We start from the raw sequence: 19,468 nt of genomic DNA, 5'->3' as shown, positions 1-19,468 counted from the left end.
AAAATGGGGATAATAGTACCTTTATCAGAGTTGTGTGCTAGGCCAATAATGTGAGATGTGTAGAGCATTTAAACAGTGCTTCCTATGTGCTTCTCTGGATAACACCAAATTTTTAATGGTTAGCAGTGCCTGGCACAGAGGAACTCAATATGATTTGAATTTAAATTTAGCACTTTTTTTGAGACAGAGCCTCAAGCTGTCACCCTGGGTAGAGTGCCGTAGCACTACAGCTCAAAGCAACCTCCAACTCCTGGGCTCAAGTGATTCTTGCCTCTGCCTCCCAAGTAGCTGGGACTATAGGCGCCCGCCACAACGCTCGGCTATTTTTTGGTTGCAGCTGGCGGGGGCAGGCTTGGTCTGGATTCGAACCCGCCAGCTCAGGTGTATGTGGCTGGCACCTTAGCCGCTTGAGCCACAGGCGCCGAGCCTAAATTTAGCATACTTAATTTACACAAATTTAATTTATGAATTAAAAGTCTAAACTTTTTTTTTTTTTGTAGAGACAGTCTTACTTTACTGCCCTCGGTAGAGTGCCGTGGTGTCACACAGCTCACAGCAACCTCCAGCTCTTGGGCTTACGCGATTCTCTCGCCTCAGCCTCCCGAGCGGCTGGGACTACAGGCACCCACCACAACGCCCGGCTATATTTTTGTTGTTGCAGTTTGGCCGGGGCTGCGTTTGAACCCACCACCCTCGGCATATGGGGCCGGCGCCTTACTTACTGAGCCACAGGCGCCACCCAACTTTTTTTTTTTCTTTTTTGCACACCAGGAGGCTGCTTGAACAAATGCAGGGGCATGGGGCATGGGTCGGAGTATAGAGTACCTCCACTAGAGCCTCCTGGGCAACAGCTCAGAATGGGCAGGGGCTGCATTCTTGTGCAGAAGACAAGCTTCTATAGGTGGGGAGGGAGAAGGCCAGTGACTTGGGACCTGCTGGGTGGAGATAAGAGGGCCCCAGATCAAGCCTGTGTGTCCCTCCCCCACCCCACATGCACATGAGGTTATAACTACCCTCAGTGACTGTACAGGCTTGAGGAGAGGCTCAGACCAGGAAGAAATAATTTTATACGGCAGCACTGCAGCCTCCCCACACCCCCTACTCCCCCAGGCCCTCTCACCCCTCCCCTCTGGTGGTCAAACTTGGCACTTGTCCCCACCCTCAGGGGCCAGGGCAGTTTCGAGAGAAGTGGGAAAACCTGCTCAGCGAGGTGACCAAAGCCTGAACCAGTTAGACAGGGCAGTTGCATCTCCCCCCAACAACCTCTCTCCTCCTGGCCCATAGAACAGAGGCTGAAACCCCACAGAAGAAACCATTTTATTACCCCGTGGGTAGACTGGCATAGTGGGAAGTGGGGGTGGGGTGCAGGATGCAGCTGAGCCTCTTCTGGCTCTGCCCATCCAGGCCAGGGTGGGGCTGGTCAAGGGTGGAAAGCTCCATCCCGGGGGAAGATTAGGGAACAAGCAGAGCACCTGTCATTCCTTTGCACCCACCCCGTGGCATTAAATAAACACAGAGCAACTCTTTACAGCACAAACTACACAGGGAAGTCCTTCCTCCCAGCCCTGTATTACACAGTATGCAAGGGAACCTCTGGAGGACAGGGTTGGAGCCTCCAGCTTCTGTCACCACCTGGTGGGACAGGGGCAGGCAGCGCTGAACAAGAAACAAAACTCCAACTTCCTCAGAACTCCTGGACAGGCAGGTCCATTTACTTATGGTACTTCCGGCCTAAGGGTTTTCTGATACCCCCAGACCCTTGAGTTTCCTCAGAACCTGAGCTTAGCTGAGACTCCTCCAAGAGGGGCTAGAGTCCAGGCCTTTGAGGCAGAGTGGGCCAGGGAAACAGGCAGAGGGTGTCTGGTCCTAAAGTTTTCCCCTGCCCAGTCTGTCTTGGCAAGTAGAAAGCAGGACCACGTGAGAGATGGCAAGAGCCCCAGGCTCAGAGGGGTCGGGTGGTGTGATAATAGACCAGGTGCTCCGTGTCCTCAGTAGTGGAGACAGTGGAGCTGGCAGGGGTTGGCAGTGGCTCGTGGTCATGTCTGCGGAAGTCCTTTGTCTGGTTCTTGAAGAAGTAGTAACCCAGGATGGCTACCACCACCACAATGCAGGTGGCCAGGAGCACTGCCACGGCTACCTCCACAAAGCCTGGGGAAGAAAGAGTGAAACAAGGAGCTCCTGGGGCCTGCTGGTTCTGACACCCACACCCCCACTCTGTGGAAAGGACCAAGTCAAATGGATGCCAGTGTGGAAGGACCCAGGCACCCAATTTAGACCCTCCACAACCGAGCAACTGAATGGCTCCATCAGGGAGCCCAGAGGGATTCTGTGGGCCTCAGGTCTTGGCTCCAAGTTGCAGGTAGCTTAGGGAAAGGCCTGGAACTCTGATGCAGACATCTGCCATGCACTTTACTATACTTCTCTCTCTTGCCCATGGCAAGCATCACTATTTGATTGTGGTACTCTGTCTCAGGATCCATCTCAACACAGGTTTAGACAGTCACAACCAATCAGGTGGAGTTGATTCCTTGAGTTGATGCCTCCATGTCAACTTTGGTAACAGGACAGACCAGGGCTTACCTACACTGGGAATGGGGCTTTCCCGCCGCAGACCAAATACATCCTTCTCTGTAGAATAAGGGTAGAGACCAGTCAGCACTCAGCTGCTCCCCTGTGCCCCAGACCCTCCAGTGCCATCCTCTCCACCACACCTTTGCCCCATCACAGCCTCACTCACTGGAGATGCCTCGACAGGAGTCAAGACACTGCCACTCTTCCTCAAAGTTGTTCTTGTTGCCATAGCAACCACCATAGGTAAAGCGGGCACAGCGTTCACTGAAGGGGTTGTAGTACCAGCGTGGGATGTTCTCCTGGCAGAGTCCTGTGTCTGGCAGGTCTACACAGTGCCCTGGAGGGTAAGGTGCAGGCCAAGTGCCGACTGAGTGCCTAGGGTCTCCTGCCACCATCTGCCAAGCTCCACACAGTTGCTGCCCACCACCTCCCAACCCACCTTGTGCTCAGGGCAGCTGTGGCAGCCGGAGGGCCTGAGGGACCCCAGAAACAGATAGCCTATTTACAGTGTTGCCAAGAGCAAGGAAGACAAACCTTGTACAATAATCTTAGGTACCAAGGTAAACTACATCGGCTCATAGTTATTTTTGTTTTTTTGTGTGTGTGGTTTTTGGCTGAGGCTGGGTTTGAACCCGCCACCTTCGGCATATAGAGCTGGGGTCCTATCCCTTTGAGCCATAGGCGCCGCCCTGGTCTCGAACTCCTGAGCTCTAGCAATCCACCCACCTCAGCCTCTCAGAGTGCTAGGATTGATTACAGGCATGAGCCAGTGTGGCTAGCCTTGAAATTTCCTTTTCAATTATTAGTTAAACAAATTAATTGATTAAATAAATAACATCTTGGTGATATATGATGGGTATGGTTCTTCAGAGAATGAGTGATGCTTGGAAAACACAGCACCACAGAAGAGAGCACCAGAGCCGGCCAGGGAACAGGCTACTATCTGGAGAACTGTGCGCACTGCTGGACAGAATGAGTGAGGATGGCAGTGCCAAGCATATGCCCTGACCTAGGGGACCTAGGGAAGATCTCACCTTTTTCACTGGGGAAATGGATGCTCTGGAGCTCATCGAAGCCACTGGTATCTGCAGAGATGAAAGGTCAGAGGGTCTGCCCAGGGGTGCAGGGCAGAGTTATCAGGGCCTCCCCATCTGCTGCCCACCCCTCATTCCCCAGGCCTCACATTTTTCACAAGTGGCCTCATCAGAGGCATCAAGGCAGTCAGGGGTGTTGTCACACTCCAGGAAACTATCGATACAGCAGCCATCATCACAGCGGAACTGGGTGGAGTGACAGGTGCCAGAGCACACTGGATGGGGGCAGGACCGGGTGGGGATGAGGTCAGGCTCAAGCACAGAGCAAGCTCCAAGGATTCATCATCTACTTCAGTCTTTCTTCCCCGACCCGGCATCACAACAAATTCCCCACCCCCTTTCCACCAACCCGACTCCTCCTAGGTATGAATTTGGCACACCCTGATAGGAGGATGATGGGCTAGAAGGGGGTGGGGTGTTTGCAGTTCTTCCACATACTATGAGGGGAGGAATGGGTTGGGCCAAGGCAGGTTGGCCAGGGAACGGATGGGGCTGGAGACATGGCAGGGGTGAAGGAAATAGGAAAAGAGTAAAGCCCACCTGGATGGTGCCTTTCCATGGAGGGGCCTAGAAGAGAGAGAACAGACAAGTGAGAGGAGGCATGGCCAGGGTCCAATAGGGATGAGATGACTGGGGGATGCCCACCTCCTTACCAGTTGCCTCTCAAATGCCCACCTTGCACACCCCGGCAGGCTAGCATACACTCCTCTTCCCGAAGGTAGTTGTTCTTGTTGCCTAAGCAACCTCCATAGACGAAGCTCTTGCAGATCTGTTCTGTGGGGTCATAGTACCAGCGGGGAAAGGAACCCCGGCAGCGGCCCACCTTGTTGGATGCAAGGCAATAGTCTATGGGAGAAGAGCTTGTAAGGGGGGGGTCTGCAGGGCCAGTCTGCAGAGCAAGGTGGCTTCAGGCACTGCCTCCCCACCTCTCCCTCACCTTCTGTCTGCTTGGCAGACAGCACAGTGACTGTGACATTGGCCGTGTTCTCAGGTTGGTCTGAGTCAGTCACTATTAGCTGGAACAGGTAGGTGCCTTCCTTGAGTCCCCACAGCTCTACCTGGTCCGGATCTTTCCTCTACACACAGGAGTGGCCATCAGGCTGGGTACATCCTAATGCCCTCAGTCCACCCCAGGCCCCCTCAGTCAACACAGGCCCCCTGGGGAGATCAGAGGGACTTAGTATTAAATGCATCCTCAGCTTCTCTCTACTCCACCCCGCCTGGAAGCACTGGTTGGCCTATGGCCCTGGAAAGGGGCTCCAGGAGGCTAAGGGGGGAGTCACCCCAATGTCTCACCTCTATCTTGACGTCTGTCTCACCCCGCAGCAGGTGCCAGTCGGTGTTGTTCACATCCTTTAGCACCAGGGGTTCCTGTGGCTGTACTTTCAAGTCTATTCCCACCCAGGTTTTGGGGATCTGGGACCCTGGGGGGAACGTGAGGTAAGGTCAGCTGTCATGGAATGGACCAGATATCTTCTGGGGTAAGGGGGGGTGGTGGCAGTATGGGCCGAACCTAGACCTACTTGGGACTCAGCAGCCTGCAAGGGGTACAGGTGGGAGCTCATGACAAAATCAGCTTCTCACTGTCTATGCAGAGACATTATGTCTCTGGTATACAGAAGACATTTTTATGTTGTAAAACCCACTTCCTGAAGCAAATTACTAAACAGCATGTGCCACCTGATATTTAGGGGAAAAAATACATAGATATTTGAGGGAGTGAGCTTGTTCCTATTTTTTACAATGACCAGGTACTTGGGTTAACTGCTTTAAAAAGTTAAAGTAACAATTTTTTTTTTTTTTTTGAAACAGAGTCTGATTATGTCGCCCTCGGTAGAGTGCTGTGGCGTCACAACTCAAAGCAACTTCAAACTCTTGAGTGTAAGCGATTCTCTTGCCTCAGCTGCCCAAGTAGCTGGGACTATAGGCACTCCCTACAATGCCCAGCTATATTTTGTTGCAGTTGTCATCGTTGTTTAGCTGGCCCAGACCAGGTTTAAACTCGCCAGCCTTGGTGTATGTGGCTGGTGCCATAACAATTTTTTTTTTTAAGTTAAATAAGGAGGCCAGGCATGATGGCTAACCCTAATCCTAGCACTCTAAGAGGCCTAAGTGGAAAGAATGCTTGAGCTCAGGAGTTCCAGACCAGTCCGAGCAAGAGTGAGACCCCAACTCTATGAAAAATAGAAAAACCAGTCAGGGATTGTGGCAGGCAACTATAGTCCCAGCTACTTGGGTGGCTGAGGCAAGAAGATTGCTTGAGCCCAAGAGTTTGAGATTGTTATGAGCTATGATGCCACAGCACTCTACCCAGGGCAACCAACTGAGACTCTGCCTGGAAAAAAAAAAAATCCAGCTGGGCGCAATAGCTCATTCCTGTAATCCCAGTACTCTGGGAGGCTGATGTGGGTGGATTGCTAGAGTTCACAAGTTCCAGATCAGCCTGAGCAAAAGCGAGACCCCTTCTCTACTGAAAATAGAAAAGCTGAGGCAAGAGGATCAATCCTGTCCAAGAGTTGGAAGTTGCTGTGAGCTATAAAGCCACGGCACTCCATCCAGGGCGACAGCTTGAGACTCTGTCTCAAAAACAAAACAAAACAACCCCATCACCCCTCACTGTGCCTCGGGTCCAGATTGCTACTGAGAACCCCACCTCATCTGGACAGAGAGGCCTTAATCACATACTGCCACCACCCCCCTTACCCAAGGAAACAAGGTAGACAACGTAGCAGGCCTTGATACCCAGGATGAGTGGCCATGGGAAGAGGATTCCTCTGTACTTCAGAGAGACTCTGCCTCTAGTTATGAGGGGTCCTGAGGGAACCATGTCCTCCCTTGACCTGACGGCACCTGTGTCCAAGGCTTCCTCTGTCTCAGTGTTAGGGGCAGGGGAAGGATGACAGGTATAAAGCAGGATCCATACCTGTAGCTGGGTGAATGGTGGCCCCCTCAAAAGATATGTCCACATTTAAGCCCTGGAACCCGTGAATGTGATTTAGGTGGGAAAAGGGTCTTGTGGAAGTAATGAAGCCAAGGATCTCCAGATCACATCATCATGGATTAGCTGGTTAGGCCCTAACTCCAATGACAAGTATCCTCAAAAGAAACAGAAGAGAAGACAGAACGAAAGAGGAAAAGGCCATGTGAAGACAGAGGCAGAGATTAGAGTAATGCTGCCATAAGCCAGGTACACCTGGAGCCAGTAGAAACTGGACAGGACAGGAAGAATTTTCCCTGGGAGTCCGCAGAGGGAGCATGTCCCTGTTGACAGCTTGATTTTAACTTCTGGCCTATAGAACTGAGAGAAAATAAATTTCTATTGTTTTAGGGCCAGCTGCAGCTCAAAGTGTGATCCCTGCACTTTGGAGGCCGAGGTGGATAGATTGCCTGAGCTCACAGGTTCAAGACCAGCCTGAGCAAGAGTGAAATCCTGTCTCTAAAAATAGCTGGGCGTTGTGCTGGGTGCCTATAGTCCCAGCTACTCTGGAGGCTGAGGCAAGAGAATTGCTTGAACCCAAGAGTTTGAGGTTCCTGTGAGCTATGACGCCACAGCACCCTTCCAAGGGCGACATAATGAGACTCTGTCTCAAAAAAAAAAAACTATTGTTTTAAGCTAATTGGTTTTTAGTAACTTGTTATAGTAGCCATAAGAAGGGAATACACTGCCTTTAAGGGGATTACAGACCGGTTCGGCAGACTAAGAGCAAACAACATGAAACAGTATGTGCACAAGATAAGGCAGTGGACATTCAAAGAAGGGAGGCCATGGCAGATGAGGCTCTCTGGAGAAGAAAGGGTTTGATTGTTTTTATCTGCTTGATTGTGAAGAAGAATGGGAGGCACTATTGATGACAATAGAAACTATGAGAACCAAAGCTAAGAATTAGGAATTTACAAGGTTAGTTTGGTAGACAGTAGGGAGACCAGCTGGGCTGGGGTAGATCTCAAAGCACCCTGGATACCAGGCCAGGGGGCCTGGACACAGAAAGAGTGGTATTCAAATATTAAACAACTGGTGGTAGAGGAAGGGAACAAACACTGGCCATGAGCAGTGGAGCAGATTCCTGGAGGGCCTGGCTGCACCAGACATTGACCTCCTAGAAACACGAGGAAAACCCAAGTGTTCTAGGGAAAGAGCCCCGAGCTTGGGTGGCAGGGGCACTCCTGAGCTTGGGCAGCAGCTGTTTTTCCGTCTGTTCATGAGTACTTCTGTGAAGCGAGGAGGCTGGCTGTCAGACCAGTCCAGCGGTTCAGGGCAGATGCAACAAGAGTAGCCTGAATCCTGGAGTAGCCAAAGGAATGAAGAGGAGGATATGAGATATAGTGCTGACAGATGCTTCAGGCTTCCCCCTGCCAGGCTCTGGGAATGGGCCAACGGGGCACAAGCAAAAGCAAATCCAGATTTAGAGGGAACATGTGGCTTCAATCACAGAGAAGTGGAATTTGAGGCAGGAAAAGACATTAAGACCAACAGGCAGTGGGACATGGGCATGGACACTCCGGAGAGGCCAGGGTCAGAGACCAATTTAAAAGTATATTACTGGCTGGGTGCCTGTAGTTCAAGTGGCTAATGCGCCAACCACATACACCAGAGCTGGCCAGTTTGAATCCAGCCCAGGACTAACAAACAACAATGACAACTACAACCAAAAAATAGCCAGGCGCTGTAGTGGGTACCTGTAGTCCCAGCTACTTGGGAGGCTGAGGCAAGAGAATCACTTAAGCCCAGGAATTGAAGGTTGCTGTAAGCTGTGATGCCACGACACTCTACCCAGGGCGACAGCTTGAGGCTCTGTCTCAAAAAAAAAAAAAAAAAAAAAAGGGCGGCGCCTGTGGCTCAAGGAGTAGGGCGCCGGTCCCATATGCCGGAGGTGGTGGGTTCAAACCCAGCCCTGGCCAAAAAAATAAATAAATAAATAAATAAAAATAATAAAGGAAACATCTCCAAAAAAAAAAAAATAATAATAAATAAATAAATAAAGTATATTACTGGGCGGTGCCTGTGGCTCAGTGGGTAGGGCGCCGGCCCCATATACAGAGGGTGGCAGGTTCAAACCCAGCCCCAGCCAAACTGCAACAAAAATATAGCCAGGCGTTGTGGTGAGCACCTGTAGTCCCAGCTAGTCTGGAGGCTGAGGCAGGAAAATCGCCTAAGCCCAGGAGTTGGAGGTTGCTGTGAGCTATGATGCCACTGTACTCTACCCAGAGCAACAGCTTGAGACTCCGATGTCTCAAAAAAAAAAAAAAAGGCCACTTTTTTTGAGTGTATCGTGGACAGCACGCTAGGGATTTTACCTTTATGGTTGGCAAATTATGGTCTGCAGGCTAAATCCAGCCCACCATCTCTTATATACTTTTTTATTTTTCTAGACAGAGTCTCACTTTGTTGCCCTGGGTTGAGTGCTGTGGCATCAATATACCGCACAGCAACCTTAAACTGTTGGGCTCAAGCAATCTTCATGCCTCAAGTTACTGGGACTATAGGTGCCCATTACAAAGGCCCATTAATTTTTCTATTTTAGTAGAGACAGGGTCTCACACTGTAATAACCGACCAGCAAAAAGACCCCTAAAGGCCCCTAACTGTCTCAGCTTGAGTCCCCGCACATCTCAACCCCGCCACCCTTGGGTTAATTCTGAGAACAGGTTTCAGAACAAGGAAGTTCTCTCTGAGTTCCCTGGCTCCCTTGTCAGACAATAGTGAAAACTCACTCGAGCAGAATTTCCCAGGTTCTGTAACCCCCCTGAACTTACTCCAACCCCCTAGCAATGAAAACAATGGTAAAAGCTTACTCAAGCTGTCCCCATGCCAACTGAGCCCCCCTGACTGTAACCCCACCCCTGTGACTATAACCAGCCACGTTCTGCTTCTGTTTTTGCTTGGCTTGCCACGTAGCACAAAAAGACAGCCTGCTCCTCTCATCGGGGCCGTTTGCCCTTCGGGGCGGCAGCCCATCTGCGCAGGTGTAATAAATCACCATCTGATTTACACCTGAAGTGGGGTCCAAGTCTTTCGTATAGGTGGCATGAGTACAACAACACTTGCTCAGGCTGATCTCAACTCCTGAGCTCCAGCAATCTGCCTGCCTTGGCCTCCCAGAGTGTTAAGATTACAGGTGTGAGCCACTGCGTCCAGCCCAGCCTATTCTTTACTTTAAAACAGACAGGGTCTTGCTCTTTACCCAAGCTGGAGCACAATGGTGCAATCATAACTCACTATAGCCTGATTGAACTTCTGTGTTCAAGCGATTCTCTCAAGTAGTTAAGACTACAGGCACATGCCACCATGCCTAGCTAATTTTTTTGTTTTGTTTTTTTTGAGACAGAGTCTCACTATGTTGCCCTCAGTAGAGAGCCATGGTGTCATAGCCCTCAGCAAGTTCAAACTCTTGGGCTGAAAGAGATTCTCTTGCCTCAGCCTCCCAAGTAGCTGGGACTATAGGTGTCCGCCATACACCTGGCTACTTTTTTTGTTGTAGTTGTCATAGTTGTTTAGCAGGCCTGGACCAGGTTCAAACCTGCCAGCCCTGGTGTTTGTGGCTGATGCCCTAACCATTGAGCTACAGGTGCCAAGCCTGTTTTTGTTTTTCTTGAGACATAGTCTCATTTTTTTTGCCCTGGCTACAGTGCCAGAGCGTCATAGCTTATAGTAACCTCATACTCTTGGGCTCAAGTGATCCTCTTGTGTTAGCTTCCTGAGTAGTTGGGACTATAGGTGCCCCCCATAACGCCCAGCTAGCTTTTTTTCTATTTTTAGTAGTGTAGGTCTTACTCTTGATCAGGCTGGTCTCGAACTCCTAAGCTTAAGCAATCCACCCAGTCTCCCAGAGTGCTAGGATTATAGGCGTGAGTGACTGACCCTGGCTCAAAGTTTGTTGTCCCCCAGTCTCCATCATTTACCTTGGTAACTACCCTGCCATACTTATATCCTCACCCTCTTTTCAGATGAGAAAGATGACACCAAAAAAGATAAATGACTTACCCAGGGTTGTTTAGTTTCTAAATGGCAGAGCTGGGATTTGCCAGGTCTGTTTGACTCCACAGCTCATACTCTCTCCAAAATGTTATACTATAGACCATCTACCTGCTTAGAGGTGTGATTTTGATTACTTTAATATTCTTGAGCTTTTTCGTGTTTTAGTTTAAATCAGTAATTTCCAACTGGTATGTGGCATACTAGTGTGCCATAAAAAAAATTTTTTTTTTGAGACGGATTCTCACTATGTCCCCCTTGGTAGAGTACCTTGGCGTCACAGCTCACAGCAACCTCAAACTCTTGGGCTTAAGCTATTCTCTTGCCTCAGCCTCCCACATAGCTGGGACTATGGGCGCCTATCACAATACCCAGCTATTTTTTATTTTTTTTTTTGTAGTTGTCATTGTTGTTTAGCAGGCCAGGGATGGGTTTGAACCCACCAGCCCTGATGTATGTAGCCGGAGCTCTAATCACTGTGCTACGGGTGCTGAGCCTGCCACAAAAATTTTTAAAGATAATTAATGAAATTATTTTCGAAAGAACTTTCAAAGCATAGTAAATATATATATATATTTTTTTTATCAACATAATTTAAGTGTGCTACAGAAGTTTAACTATAGGTTCGAGTGTGTTGTGAGATAAGAAAGGTTGAAAAACACTGGTTTAAGTAATACACGCATATGATATAAAATTCAAAAGGTACAAAAAATTAGTGAAAATTAAGTCCCCTTTTCTCCTGAATCCCTAGATTCCTTATCCTAAAGGCATCCTCTTTTATGTATGTGTGTGTATGTGTGTGGGTGTGTGAGAGAGAGAGAAAGAATTTAAATTTATAAGCATGCGAGTTATTCATCTTGTTTTTTTTTTTTTTTTTGTAGAGACAGAGTCTCACTTTATGGCCCTCGGTAGAGTGCCGTGGCATCACACAGCTCACAGCAACCTCCAGCTCCTGGGCTTAAGTGATTCTCTTGCCTCAGCCTCCCAAGCAGCTGGGACTACAGGCGCCCGCCACAGCACCCAGCTATTTTTTTGTTGCAGTTTGGCCGGGGCTGGGTTTGAACCCGCCACCCTCGGCATATGGGGCCGGCGCCCTACTCACTGAGCCACAGGCGCCGCCCTATTCATCTTGTTTTTTTTTTTTTTTTTTTTTGTAGAGACAGAGTCTCACTGTACCGCCCTGGGTAGAGTGCCGTGGCGTCACACAGCTCACAGCAACCTCCAACTCCCGGGCTTACGCGATTCTCTTGCCTCAGCCTCCCGAGTAGCTGGGACTACAGGCGCCCGCCACAACGCCCGGCTATTTTTTTGTTGCAGTTTGGCCGGGGCTGGGCTTGAACCCGCCACCCTCGGCATATGGGGCCGGCGCCCTACTCACTGAGCCACAGGCGCCACCCTATTCATCTTGTTTTTAACCATTAAATATAATATATTGAAAAATCAGGTTGGGTGCAGTGGCTCACAGCTTTAATCCCGGCACTCTGGGAAGCTGAGGCCAGAAGATCACTTGAGGAGTTTAAGACCAGCCTAAGACCAAAACCTTGTCTCTACCAAAAATAGAAAAAACTAGCCAGGTGTTGTGGTGGGCACCTATAGTTCCAGCTACTCCAGAGACTGAGGCAAGAGGATTGCTTGAGCCCAGGAGTTTGAAGTTGCTGTAAGCCATGACGACAGGGCAGCCAACCCAGGACAACAGAGTGAGATTCTGTCTCAAAAAAAAAAAAAATCATTCCATAACAATACAAAGTTTCCTATTTTTTGTCATTATTCCTATAGTACTGGTGTATGAATGTATCACAATTTATAATTTAGTTAACCAGTCCCTACCAGTTTCCTGGTTTAGATTCTCTCTCCCTGCCTCTTTCTTTCTCTCCCCAAGAACTAAATCATGCTGCATTAGGGTTTTTATTATTATTATCATTATTATAATGAAAAAAGCATCATAATGTTCCATTATAGGAACAGACATTGAGATTATTTCCAATTCTTCGAGATTATAAACAATGCTACAATATGTATGTATTTATTTATTTTTGTAGTTTCTGGCTGGGGCTGGCTTTGAACCCGCCACCTCCAGCATATGGGGCAGGCGCTGCACCCATTTGAGCCACAGGTGCCGCCCAATGCTACAATAAATAATTGGCTGGTAAGTTGTTTCACACATGTCTAAGTACAGCCACAAGATGAATTCCTATAAGTGGAATTGTTATTTACATCTACAGTTTTAATAGATTACCAAACTATCCTCCAAAGAGGCTCTATAGAAGGTTATTTCAAGTGTAAGAGTGGGCACAAAAGAAGTAGAGAAGGAAAAAAGATAAGAGCAGTTGGGGAGTCACAGAGATTCCTCTTTGATGAGGCAGAGAAATCAGAGCTAATGGGAGTTTCATAGAGGTGGCAATGGAAGTGAGAAGACCAGGACACTATTGCCAACAAAAGGGATGGGAAGGGAGGGGGTTAAGAGAGAAATATGTCAAATGGTACAGAGGCCTACAATAATGAAAAGGGGGTACTGGGTTTCAGGGAGTCTGGGGAAAGAAGACAGGGAGAACAGGGCTAGAAAGTGGCTGTCTAAGTTGGCCGCCATAGTTCAGTGGTTAGCCTGCAGGCCCCAAACACCAGAGGGTGGGTTCCAGCCTCGCCTGGGCCTGATAAACAAAAAAAGAAAAAAAAAAATTCCAAGAAAGTGGCCGTCTAGAAACAACTCCCTGGCCCAGGACTTGGCTGGCAATTAGGAGAGGACTCCTGAGAGACAAAGCTGAGGGGGTAGTGAGCTAGGGGGAGCCATTTCTCCCTCCTTGCATTTTTAATCGGCTGTTGGAAAAGGGGAAAGAAGATAGACAGTAGTTTACAGAGGAGAGAGAGAAGCTAGCCCTACTGGGCCCCCAGGGTAGAAGCAGCAGACAGAGTCAGACAGACATCAGACCTAGGGCTGAATCAGGGGCTGAGTCCCGCCCCCACACAACTCTGTCCTCTACAACCCCCAGCTTCCAGGACCAAGGAGCAGGTACCCAGCCCTACCACTCCCTTCTTCCCACCCTCCAAGAGAGCAAAGGCTAGAGTGACAATAAAACCAGCTCTACCCCAGCCAACAGGCTTTAAGACTTCTCTTGGAAAGGCAGACTCCGTCTCCAAAGCCACTCCCCCATAGAAGGTGCAGAGAGCAGAAGGTGAGAGGAGGAAGAGCCAGCTGCAAAGCCCCTTGCTACAGAAATCGGGCCTGGACATAAGCAGGAAAAGCAGAACAAACAAACCCACCTGGAAGAGGATTTCTCTATCCAATAGAAGAATTAAAAGTTTTAGAAGCCCTAATCACCAACTCCACCTTGCCTGCCTATCTATCTGGCCTCCAGGAGGCCCTTAATGGCTCTATTGCATGCTTCAGGGTGACTCTCAGGGTGAGAATGGGCCCCTTGACACACACACAGCTTTCTCTACTTCCCAAAGTATTGCAGCACCCTACAATGGCCTAGAATAGCCCAGAGCTCACACTCAGTCCAAGCCCTATCCAGCTCCCTAAATGTCCCAGGAAATCCCCACTTCACCCTATCTTGAGCCAGGCATGTCCTGGGGGTTTTCAGATAAGGAAGGCTGGTTCCAAGATCATGTGGTCCCAGTCTAGCTCAGGTCCTGACCAGACTCCAGAGTTTCAGACTCTTGCCCTGGAGTAGGACTCCCATGGGGCCTCTGTCAGTGCAGGAAGGGCACAGGCAGCTCAGGTCAATAGGAATCATCACCACCTACACTTTGCTACTTCCTTGTGGAACAGGCTCTATTCTATCACTGTTCCAATGGGACTCAGCCACCCAGCCTAGCACACAGATGTGTCCCCCCACAACCCTGGAATCATCATCTCACCTCTCTTAAGAGATCCAGGAGAGCTACTGGAAAGACAGGGAGAAGAAAAGACTCTTAGCCTGGCATAGAGACTAGCCCAAGAAAGGGCTGAAGAGGAAAGCCCTTTCTCCACTTTCCAGAATTGAGACCAATCCCAGACTTGGCTCCAGCCCAGCCATGGGCACTAGACACCCTAGTCTTGGGTTCTCAGAACAATAGGTTTCTGCTAGATAGGTGGTCTTGTGTGAAAAATAGCAGAAGACTTTTGGAGGTCCTCGGGGAATGTATTCCAGATGTACCATGGGTAGTGCTATCCTGGGAAAATTATTTAACATGACAGTCTATTTCTTTATCTAAAAAGTGGAATGACTACAAATAACACCCTTTTTGGAGGTTTGTCATGAGGACTTTTGGAGATTTGTGAGAGGATGTGTGGCACAGCAATCAGTAAACTGTGAAGTGCTAACAGAGGTTATCAGTATGACCTGTCCCTGGTCTGGAGCCCCATCTGCCCAGAACAGTAGAAGAAAGAGAGAATGGAGAAGGCAGGCCCTGATCCCAGATGACTGTTCAGTCCCAGGAGGAAAGAGAAGGAGCCTCATCCCTTATCCCTGAAAGTAAACAAAGCTTGCCAACCAGATGCTAAGCAGGGAGAGCCCAGTCTGGCTCAGGCAGACAGGCACACACTTGGACAGCTGACACCCCTCCCTACCAGGTATAGATTCCAACCAGCTGACTCACCCAGCAATCCTCCTCACCCCCACCCCAGAGCCTCTAGTTTACTGTCTCCACAACACCACCTCTCTGTTGGGATCAATGGCAGACTGGGCTTGTTCTTTTTTTTTTTTTAATTGAGATAGAGTCTCATTATGTCACCCTCGGTAGAGTGCCATGGTGTCACAGTTCACAGCATCCTCCAACTCTTGGGCTCAAGATTCTCTTGCCTCAGCCTCCCAAGTAGCTGGGACTACAGGCCCCCACCACAACACCCAGCTATTTTTTTTGTTTTAGTAGGTCCAGGTTGGGTTGGAACCCACCAGCAGGGGTGCATGTGGGCAGGCACCCTACCCATTGAACTATGGGCACCGCCCCTGGGCTTGTTCTTTAGTCTCTGGAATCTGGCAGTTTTCCAGGACCACCAAAAGGCCAATCTGTTCCCGTGGGGTAGAGAGATGTTCACCAGTCCCAAGTCCAGCCATTGGAGAAGACCATGACCAGCCTTACTTGACAGGACCTCAAGGTGCCCAGGACAGTGTTTGGAAGGGTGCCTTTCTAGACACCAGGCTTCACCCAGCCAGCTCGCTCATTCAGCCTATCTATTAGTGCTAGAGTTTGGGGATCCTAGGGGTTGCCTCCAGTGGGCTCTAGGATATCACTTATTTCGACTCACGTCCCGTTCCTTTCTTTACTGTTTATATTGCCTACTTTTAAGGAGGAGTTGGGGTAGAAGTGGACTCTGTGCCCTAACTCCTTTCTGCTGCCCGCCCCCCGACTCCATAATTAGCCCCTTTTCTGAGTTTCTCCAAATCCATCCATCCCCGCACCCTCCTCCTTACCTCCAAATCCTTGAGTCCGCAGATCGCGGTAGGAGCGATAAACCTCCAGCGTGAGATAGTTGATGAAACCCTTCCTGGGCGCGAATTTGCACACGAAGTTCTGCTCGTAGAGGCAGTTGATGAGGAAGCAAGCGGCGATGGCGTCCTCCCCACTGTCGGGTTGCAGCTCTACCAGCGCCAGGTTGCAGTTCTGGGTGGCGCAGCAGGCGCGCACGCAGTCCCAGCCGCGGCGCACCGCAGGGGAGCCCAGGAAGGTAGCCCCGTTGCTGACCGAGGCCGTGGTGTCCAGAACGAAGGCAGGCACCCCAGCCGTAAAGCGTTCCAGGCAGACGGCTCCCGCGGGCAGCCCCGGAGGCTCGAGGGGCGGCCCCGGGGGAGCTGGGGGCTGCCCGGCCTCGGTGCCCTGGAGGCCGAGCGCACAAAGGAGCCACACGGTGACCGCAGGGAGGCGGGCCGGGGCGAGGCGGGCGCCAGCCATTGTCCTCCCAGGGGCCGTGGGCCTCCTCCCTACGAGGGTCACCTTCACAGTGCTGGCCTCTGGGTTCCGAGGGTGCTAGAGACCTGAGAGAGGGGAGGAGGAGAGGAGGAGACACCCTTGACGAGCTGGGGAGTCTTCGAAGTAGGAGGGCAGGCCGAGAGGGGTCGGGGTGGGGGTAGCGCGAGAACCCGAGCGAGAGGGGCAGGAGGTCCCGCCGGTGACCCGGCTGCCAGACGGACGGACAGACGGACCTCCGAGGAGCTCACGTACCCGGACACCGGCACGAGCACAGAACAAAGGGCCAAACATGCCACCAGCCCGCTCCGCCTGCGCCTCCGCCTCGCAGGCCGCGGCCCGGTTTACCTGCGCAGGTGAGCGGGGAGGGGCCCGGCCGGCCGCGGTTCCGGTCCTGGCTTCCGGCGCGGCTCAGGCCTGAGCTTCCGCCCCGGTTCTCTGTGCGCGGAGGATCTGCCACTTCCTCCCCCTGGTTTCTGGTGAAACTGAGTCAGTGCGGGCGGGGCCGGGCAGCCATTAACCCTTGCGCCCGGGCCCCGCCCACGCCCGGTGCGCCCCGGCCCGCCCGCCCTGCCGGTGATCCCCGACCCCACCCCCGGCATCCTGCTCCCCGGAGGGGCTCGCAGGCTCCGTCGCGTCCAGCTTCGAGAAAGGGCCCAGCGCCCCATTAGTACCTCCGGGAATTCCGGAGGCCGGGACGCTTCCCGGACGCTCGCCGCGAAGTTGGGCGAGCGTGGGTCCGGCACTCTGGGGCGACTGCCTCCAGCCTCCCTGTCCCATCTGAGGCCAGCACTCTCGAGCCCCAGGCCTGAGGCGCTTGGGAAGAGCAGAGGAAGGAAATACAAGGGGAAGCTGCTTGCAAATGTTCTGGACGTCGGTTGTCGATCCTCGGGAAATCACTCCCACTCGGTGGCGGGGAAGAACCCAGAAGCTGGTTTCTGCATCTGCAGTAACGAATCCAGGACGTCTGCTTCAGCGTCTCCGCCCTTGCCAGCTCTGGGAAGCTCTCCACGTCCAGGCCTCCCTGCTTGACCCACAGTGGTTCCCTTTTTTGAGGCCCTTCCTTGTTTTGTGTTAGAGCTTCTCTTCCCATCTGTTACTGCTGCCCCTTCCTTGTAGCTTAGGTTTCTTCTCTCCCACAAAAAGGATGTTCCTGAAACTGGCCTTACAAATTGATGAAAGGTGTGCAAAGCGAGATACAGAGTAAGGGCACCCAGAACTCTGAGAAGGAGCTGGCTTAGCTAAAATAATGATAATTATCAGCCACTGTCCACTCATTTGCTTGGTAATCCCCGTTTCCTCTGCTTCTGTCCTCTGGAGTAGTTTCTCAGATGTCTTCTAGGTATGCATTCCAGACAACCCACCCAGAGCAAGGAACTGACTCAAACTGGTCTTGGACCCTCCACCCACGGTCCTCCATTCCAGTAACTGACCCACCTAGACAGTGGCCCACACCAAAGGACTGATGGTCCTGCCCTGAAACCAGCCAATTAGCAGACCCCAGTTACCTAACTCTCTGCCTATCAAACTGTTTTTTTTTTTTCTTTTCAGCAATTTGGATGGAATTGGACCATCAAACAGTCTTTAAAAACCCTGCCTCCCACGCCTATGGCTCAGTGAGTAGGGCACCGGCCCCATATACCGAGGGGCGGGTTCAAACCCAGCCCCGGCCAAACTGCACCAAAAAAATAGCCGTGCGTTGTGGCAGGCGCCTGTAGTCCCAGCTACTTGGGAGGCTGAGGCAGGACAATCGCCTAGGCCCAGGAGTTGGAGGTGGCTGTGAGCTGTGTGACGCCAGGGCACTCTACCAAGGGCAATAAAGTGAAACTCTGTCTCTACAAAAAAAAAAAAAAAAAAAACCCTGCCTCCCCAATTCTCTGGGAGGCAGATTTGACAAATTGCTTCAATCTCCCTGCTTAGCACTATGCAAAATAAACTCTTTCTCTGCTGTAAGCCCGTCTGTCTCTGGTTACTGGCATCCTCTTGAGTAGTGGGCAGATGAACCTGGTTGGGGTGGTAACATTCCTAGCCATTCTTTTCCAGTGAAATGCCATTCTGGGAAGCTTAGAGGTTCCAGTTCACCGAAGAGTTGATACCCTTCACAAAACTATGGAATTCTTCATCATTATTATTATTTTAAAGTAGCTGGGACTATAGTCACCTGCCACAATGCCTAGCTATTTTTTTGTTGTTGCAGTTGTCATTGTTGTTCAGTTGACCCAGGTCGGGTTCAAACCCGCCAGCTCTAGTATATGTGGCTGGTGCCCTAACCGCTGAGCTACAGGCACCAAAACTGTGACTACAGAGCCAAAACTGTGACTTCTTGGGGCAGCACCTGTGGCTCAAGGAATAGGGCACTGGCCCCATATACTGGGGATGGTGGGTTCAAGCACGGCCCTGGCCAAAAACTGAAGAAAAAAAAAAATTCTCAGCAGCAAAACTGTGACTTCTTGAAGCCAAGCTCATTACTCTTGCTGAGTGAAGAACTCTTAAAAGACCAATCAATGTTAGTCCTTTTAATGCTTTCCCAAAATAGAGATTCCAAACCTTTTAGTGATGGCTTAACCATCCCCAACCCAATTTCTCACCTATAGCAACTTTACCTAGTTGGTCCTGTAGCCAACTTTTAGATCATTTTCTTTTGCAGAACTGCAGCATCCCCCATTTACCCACATTATGGTGTTGTGGTCTGTCTCCCCTTCTCTGGATTTTCAGGATTGTTGGATTGTTTTTCCACAATCCCTGGTGGACATAGAGTTATGATGGTATGTTCTACCACCATTATGAAGCAAATGACTGTGCAGCTACTGAGAAGAAACGATTTTGTTGCAATTTGATCTCTGCCTCCTCCCATTCCTAGTACAGGGTAATATCATTACATCTGTCATACACATCATTATAAGAACCTATGTGTACTGACAATGCCCATGTTCCAAAGCACTTCC

At 50.5% G+C, this 19,468-nt stretch overlaps 2 protein-coding genes across 3 annotated transcripts; both read right to left on the bottom strand.

Annotated features, from left to right (window-relative positions):
* Window positions 1–1,303: 1,303 nt before the first annotated feature.
* SPINT1 (serine peptidase inhibitor, Kunitz type 1) lies at window positions 1,304–16,968 on the bottom strand. The gene is made up of 10 exons (XM_053595875.1): window positions 16,031–16,968; window positions 4,962–5,089; window positions 4,603–4,741; window positions 4,341–4,511; window positions 4,206–4,232; window positions 3,755–3,880; window positions 3,606–3,656; window positions 2,738–2,908; window positions 2,581–2,628; window positions 1,304–2,148 (listed from the first exon to the last, which is right to left on the bottom strand). The coding sequence occupies exons 1-10, from the start codon at window positions 16,506–16,508 to the stop codon at window positions 1,943–1,945; spliced, it is 1,545 nt and encodes a 514-aa protein (XP_053451850.1). The 5' UTR covers window positions 16,509–16,968; the 3' UTR covers window positions 1,304–1,942.
* Window positions 16,453–18,356, bottom strand: LOC128589021 (uncharacterized). 2 transcript variants are annotated; one of them, XM_053595892.1, is made up of 3 exons: window positions 17,198–18,356; window positions 16,779–16,999; window positions 16,453–16,591 (listed from the first exon to the last, which is right to left on the bottom strand). In XM_053595892.1, the coding sequence occupies exons 1-3, from the start codon at window positions 17,614–17,616 to the stop codon at window positions 16,584–16,586; spliced, it is 648 nt and encodes a 215-aa protein (XP_053451867.1). In that variant the 5' UTR covers window positions 17,617–18,356; the 3' UTR covers window positions 16,453–16,583. The 2 variants fall into 2 exon arrangements, with proteins under 2 accessions (XP_053451867.1, XP_053451868.1); XM_053595893.1 differs by having other exon boundaries at window positions 16,454–16,591; window positions 16,872–16,999.
* Between the last annotated feature and the right edge of the window lie 1,112 nt (window positions 18,357–19,468).

This window comes from Nycticebus coucang, chromosome 6, assembly GCF_027406575.1.
Source record: "Nycticebus coucang isolate mNycCou1 chromosome 6, mNycCou1.pri, whole genome shotgun sequence".
Lineage (NCBI taxonomy): Eukaryota > Metazoa > Chordata > Mammalia > Primates > Lorisidae > Nycticebus > Nycticebus coucang.
This window is presented reverse-complemented; position numbering and strand designations above follow the sequence as displayed.